Genomic DNA, 6,442 nt, shown 5'->3' on the forward strand with positions numbered 1-6,442 from the left:
ATGAGCCCTTGATCACAATAATTCCAAAGATGAGAATTATGAAACTATAAACCAGCACATATGAAAATAGTAATTTGTCTACGATGAATAGGAGCTATACATGAAAAATGCACCGAAGCAGTAGAGGAAATGAAGCCATTAACCAGTCTCCATTTGTTCTAACCAAGAACTTGGTTGTCTATAAGTAGGGTTGCAAACAAGTCTAGGGACACATTTAATTTGCAAGAAGAATTTTATCTTATTGAAATATTTTGTAGAAAGCAGTTTTAGAAAATTTGATTGACCATAGAAAAAAGATATAAAAAATAAATTTTTCAAAGTGATTTATATTTGATTGAACATATATTTTTATTATGTAAAATTTCTTTTATGCTCTTAATAAATTGACCATGAGGAGGAAAAAAGACATAAGCTATCGGGTTAGGGGCATTTCTGAGAAAAGAAGTTTACCTTTGTTCCTAGTCCATAGGAAATTGGGATTTCCATGTTCCATGTGAGTTTTCATTTCTCATGAGAGGTAGAAAACTTACTCCTATAGAAAGACTGCTTTTTTATCTCTCACATTTGAAACCTTCAATCAAACATAAGTTACTTAAAAAAAAAAAAAAAAACAACAACAACAAAAGTTTCTTTATCATTTTCTTGTTAACCACATTTTCCTTTTCCTGCAAATGAAACAAGTTCCAAGTGGTATGATATTGCCTAGGCTTGGCATTAGTTGTTCAAGTTTAATTCATATAAGTTCTAACTTTTAAGCTAAGCTTTCATCATATAGATTCGAATTTATTATTATTATTATTTCACAATTCCTTAGTTTTGATGTTTAGTTTATTTACAGGTCAGGCTTTAAAATATCTGTTTGAGTCTGGCTATTTTTTTCCCCTAATTGAGATAGTCCTTCCCAGTTGCAGTCAAGCCTACCACAAATTGTTTATAGAGGTGTTTGGTTCACAACCAGAATCAGAATAGGAATGAAAATCGGAATTGCTTGGAATCGGAATCAGAATGGTCAAATCTCTCAAAGTATTTGTTTCGTGATTGAAATCGAAATCGGAATGAAAAATTGAATCCATAGAGGAGAGTTGGGATTGAGTTCTATATAGATTGAGCCATTCTCATTCCACCACAGAATCGGAATCGGAATCGGAATGTGACTCCTCCAACCAAACGGTTGGAATGGGAGTCATCTATTCCGATTTCGATTCCAGACCCTCACTCTTCCAACCAAACACCCCCATAAATTAGTCTTTTATGGTTGTAAGAAGTTTTTGTGAGCTGTATGAAGATTGAATAATAAAGTATGATATCCTTCCAAAAAGTAATAAAATGCGATCTCTTAAATTCATGCTTCTAGCATGTTTTGCTATTTGGGAGATGGGTTTGAAAAGCATCTTAAGTTTGGCCTACTTGATTGCGATTGGATCCAGCCATTGATTTAGGTCAAATTATGATGATGTGTTTATTACCTAGATTGCACTTGGGTTTAGAAATCTCAACCCAATCCTCAAGTTGATTTGGTTCTAGATTTGATACTTGGGAACAACCCTCTCCAAAGTAGTATAACTCAAATTTGATATAAGTTGGAGTAAATTTTTACAATCAAAATTCAATCAACAATCATATTGAACAAAATCCGATGTCTAAACTAATGAAATTATATTCAGATTTTACTTCCAGAGTTAGGTGATCATAGGTTTTGGTGATTGAATTCAAATCAGGTAGGACCAAGTTAAGGTCAGATATATACCATTACTTCTGTTATAAATTTGCTAGGTTTTGATAGGTCCAGAATGATCTTGATTGCACAAAAAATGAGAAGATCAATATAAATTGATAAATTGGGTCAAACACCCTCTTGTTTTTATAAGGAAAAAGAGAAGTGTTCCATTTTGGTTGCTCCATTTGATTTATTTTATACTCATCCAGAGACCAAATCGCAAGAAAGCATGTTTGAGTGATTTCCATGCATACCCTGAGACACACAATGCATATGCACAATAGAAGATTGGGGGCCACGCAGGTTCACTTGACATCATGGTTATCAACAATGCATTCTAACAAACTCACGTATCTCATGTGCCTGATTTTTAAAGATAATTAAACACAATAGGAAAATCTTCATTAAAAAAAAAAAGGGTTATGCTTTCAGCTTCTGTTCAATAAGGTAATATACAAAATGAAAACAAAATCTCAGGAGAGAACGGTGAATCTAATACTCCTCCAAAGTAGGAAATGTTACAAAACAACAACAACAACAACAACAACAACAACAACAACAACAACAACAAAATTCAAAAAGCTACCAATATCACAACACCAGCATCTAAGCATATTTTAGCAATAAGGTATCAAATTTTATCCTTTTGAGAGAGAGGCAAAAGTCTAAACGGTCGCTTTCAGTCTTCTCTGAGAATAACACGCACTAAAATCCGCAAGGGACGAGTCTTTAACTCAGAAAAGTTCGAAACCAGATGATTGTATCAAGCTGTGAAACTCCTCTGAGAACCAATCGGTCGGGTGATATTCACCGCATCTTTTGTGGTAGGAATGTCCAAGGGGAGGAACGAATTTTTGCTTTTTTTAATTTTCCATGGAAGACCCTGACATTCCTAAAATATCTTTATATACTACAGAAACTTCATGAGCCTTCCTCGAGGAAAGTGAGAAAAATAAACTTCTTGAGCCACCCTTCCGCAAGTCCTTAAATGCCACCTTTCTAAAAGTCTCATTTTTCGTGGTCCTTTGTGTTAAATAAATACACCTAATTAGTCAAATCATTCGACCTTTAAGAAAAAGAGGCGAGAGAAGTATGTATAAGAAATTGGTGCGCGTTTACGAACGTATTTAAATTAAAAATTTAAACTCGAAATTATCCATTCTTCCTTGTCCACACGACGTGCTCGACGCCAGCATAGATTGACACATCCATGGAAAAAACAATAGTTTTGTTCAATAATATGAAATCGAACTTTATAACAGGTCTGTTACCAGAATATAGTAATTATTCCAAACAAAGGTTTACATGATAAGTGGTAAAACAACCAAAGGAATAATAACGAACACATGGATCAGTGTCATAATACAATAATTTTAGGTGTACTATCAGCATCTATTCCACTTGTACTCCTGAATCATAGATTGCTCCAGCCGTCCAGTTTTGTGATATATTGTTTGTTGGCACCAGCCATGCGTCATCTCCATCATCTCCTCCGCTCAGTAGCATCCTTACAGACAGAGGTCCACTTGGGGGAGAGACCACCGCCCACACGGCTCCATGGCTCCTCTCCAATAGCTTGCATGTGAAATTCACAGTCTGCATCCATCCATCCAAAGCTAAGTTTCTCATACAGCATAGCATATAAGAAATATATATAGATGCATCTATGAAGTAAAAGAAAGGTTATGAGGTCATACCTCACATAACTGAACAGCAGTAATGTCCTGATTTCCTTGCAGATACCATATTTCAAAGGCCAAGTAGTATGGGAAGTTGCTGCTCTCATCAATCTTGAAAGTGATGTTCTTATTTGGGTAGCTGCAAGAAACTCTGGAAGTCCATAGCAACATATCATTTATACCATGTCCATGTGTCATTTAATCACAATATGTGAAGCAGTACATGAGTACTGAATCATATATATATATATATATGTTTGTGAGGCCCATTTTTCTAAAACAACTAGAGAACTCATCATGAGAAATACCAAGCTGGCCATAAACGAGTGACTGACTGGTTGCCTTTGGAGCTCTCTATATATAGCTAATTATGCAAGCATGCTAGGAGATTATATCTTGCAATGGAGATGATCGGTTGCAGAACTCACCTCCGGTACTCGATGCCGACCCAGCCAAGAGCTAATAGAGAGGCACCTGCGTCAGCAGTCTGACCCATCTCAGCAAAAGCATGTTGGCTAAGAATGAAGTCGGTGTTGTCGCTCGCTCCTGAGTCTGTGATCACGATCGTTACGCCATTGGTTGAGCAGTAGTTACTATTGGTACATCTTACCTAGCAAGAAGATATGAAGAAAAGTTATATAAAGAGAGAAAAAAGATCTTATGCTGAACTAATGGAGAAGTTTGTAGGTTACCTGATAGCAGGCACCACATCCTACACCATTCCTATAAAGATTGGATGCAGCTGAGACATCCCCACCATTGAGTGTTGCACCAAATGAGCCATAACCACATGCCCCATCTGAATTTGGATTACACAACATGAACGTTACAATATTGAAAGTAAAAAAAAAAAAAAAAAGGAGAACGAGAGTCAAAACAAATTCTATCTCATGCATATGTGTGAGTGCTTTACTCTCTGTTCCCTCTTTGTCAGAGTTTGGGTAGTAAGCTGCCTTCGATTGGGTGAAGCAGTTGCTGCATGTAGTTGCTGAGGCCAGAGATTGGAATAAGAGCAGGGAGAAGAGGAGGAGGAGGAGGAGGTGTTGGGAGGAGAGAGCCATTGAAGCAAGACAAAGTAGTTTTGAGTGCCAGGAAACAAAGAAGAGAGGATGGTAAGGAGGGGAGGCATGGTTGGAAGAATATATAATGAAACTGGAGGACACCTACCAATGGGTAAAACTTTTAGGTTTTGACCTTCTAAAGATTTGCAAGTGAATGCCGTTGTTGACGTTCAAATGGAAGGGTTTGTCCGCAACCAAGCACTTTAGGACCTGATCAATCTAGGTTGTTAAGAAGCAACAATTGTCTACTTAACTGGTCCCCCTACTTTATGTAATTTATATGCCCACATGGTGGTATCATGTATTCTTTTTTATGACCTGTTTCTAAATAGGGCACCTATATTAATTTCTAGTCCTTGAACAGTTGCCTTGCATGTCTAAAACAAGTAACATTATCTGCTAAAAACACTGGTAAATTATGTGTTAGTACATGATGCAAGAGTACTGTACTGTATAAGAGGTGTAATTTCATGTTCAATAAGAAGCAGCCTCATTTCAACTATTTGGTGACAGTTTTATAAATACTTTGCACACTTTGCTCCAGATCTGCTAGTTATTTATGGTTGTTCTCATTTCTGACATCTTCCATCCATGCTATATTATACGTTTCCTCTTCTTCTTGAATCACATATGATTACCTTTTTCTTACCAAAACTTCTCTTAATTCATCATTTTACATTCTATATTGTTGCAATGAGCTCTCTAACTACAACTTCTCTTAATTTGTAATCTTACATGCCACATTGTTTCAATGAGTTTTCTGCTTCGGTGGGAGAAGGGTCACCTTTATCATATTCATCTCTATATTATGTGTTTTCAGTATGCCACAAAAAAATATCATCAAATCAATAGAAGAGCTTGGTTTTTGTTGACCATTTCAATTGGTGTCTTATAATATATAATTATTTCTTGAGCGTGGGATGACAGTTCATGTAGAGACAGTCAAATGTTTTGGTAAAAGACAACTGTAGTAGATTGCGAGAAGATTTAACGTCCAAGAGGCTTACATCTTTGATGAATGATAAATGATGAATAATTATCACACGATTAACATCGTCACTGACACTGAAATATCCCTTATCTTAAATTTGACATATCCTTATCAAATTATTCTTTAGAATTTAGGCCTTCGAGCGAAGAACTTCCGAAAGAAGAAGACTGCGGGAGTTGGAAGAAAACGCCGACGCCCAGCTGGAAATCCCTGCTATTGGCTTGACCCAGACCTTGATGTTAGCAAAAAGTAGTTGGAAAAAGGCTAAGTGCTTCTGTACCAAGAAGAGGTAGAAAATTCTAAAGGTGGTATGTGCATCTTTGTAACCATTCCCACTTGTGCCTATAATCACTACAGATTCTTTGAATTCATGAATGAGGAAGGTGAGTGGAAATATCAGTTCTAGTCATATCAGATGACCATGATGCTCGTATCTTCCTTTTCTCACACGCCCATGGAGAAGATAAGTACTGACGACATGGTCCATAGGCTAATTAGCCTCCTCTAGTAAAGTACATTCCGAGAAGGTGATCAAATAAATAGAAAAAGTCGTAGCTAATCTTTAGCCAATATGAACTAAATATTGGGGTCTAAATTCCTTCGATCCGATCAAATCAGTTAGGCAGGCCAAGCACCTTAATGGTAGGCCATGGGAGAAGGATGGAACTCAGAGCAATGAGATGCTATTACATCATGCGTGACACAAGGATAGCATCCTATAGGCTTGGTAGCATCATAGCACGGGAGCCAGAAACATGTCCGACTGATGGTTGGCCATCTATGAGGCAATGATAACGTTGTTCACAAGCAGCCGGATACTACTATACCCAGGCATGGAATGTATGTGCTGATGTATCCTCACTTGATTGGTGGAGTACAGGTTACTTTTAGTAAGAACAAAGTCTTGGTGCAAAGGTCTGAGCCTTAAAGGTCTGTTTGTGTGGGAACATCACTTGCAACCATTATGAGTTCTCCTGGTTGGGCTTGTTTTAAT

The 6,442-nt window shown here is 37.0% G+C and overlaps 1 protein-coding gene across 1 annotated transcript; it reads right to left on the reverse strand.

Annotated features, from left to right (window-relative positions):
* Positions 1 to 2,969: 2,969 nt before the first annotated feature.
* On the reverse strand, positions 2,970 to 4,504 carry LOC105043824 (expansin-like B1). Its single transcript, XM_010921540.4, has 5 exons — positions 4,310 to 4,504; positions 4,089 to 4,195; positions 3,825 to 4,006; positions 3,415 to 3,547; positions 2,970 to 3,313 (listed from the first exon to the last, which is right to left on the reverse strand). The coding sequence occupies exons 1-5, from the start codon at positions 4,455 to 4,457 to the stop codon at positions 3,110 to 3,112; spliced, it is 774 nt and encodes a 257-aa protein (XP_010919842.1). The 5' UTR covers positions 4,458 to 4,504; the 3' UTR covers positions 2,970 to 3,109.
* Between the last annotated feature and the right edge of the window lie 1,938 nt (positions 4,505 to 6,442).

This window comes from Elaeis guineensis, chromosome 4 (assembly GCF_000442705.2).
Source record: "Elaeis guineensis isolate ETL-2024a chromosome 4, EG11, whole genome shotgun sequence".
Taxonomy (NCBI): domain Eukaryota; kingdom Viridiplantae; phylum Streptophyta; class Magnoliopsida; order Arecales; family Arecaceae; genus Elaeis; species Elaeis guineensis.

Bases quoted from the DNA above. Each gene is read 5' to 3' on its own strand.
- LOC105043824 (XM_010921540.4), bottom strand. From the start codon at position 4,457: ATGGCTCTCTCCTCCCAACACCTCCTCCTCCTCCTCCTCTTCTCCCTG. The intron at 4,196-4,309 runs GTAAAGCACTCA...ATCCAAATTCAG, and splicing joins TGACAAAGAGGGAACAGAGA to ATGGGGCATGTGGTTATGGC. The intron at 4,007-4,088 runs GTAACCTACAAA...TCTTCTTGCTAG, and splicing joins GATGTGGTGCCTGCTATCAG to GTAAGATGTACCAATAGTAA.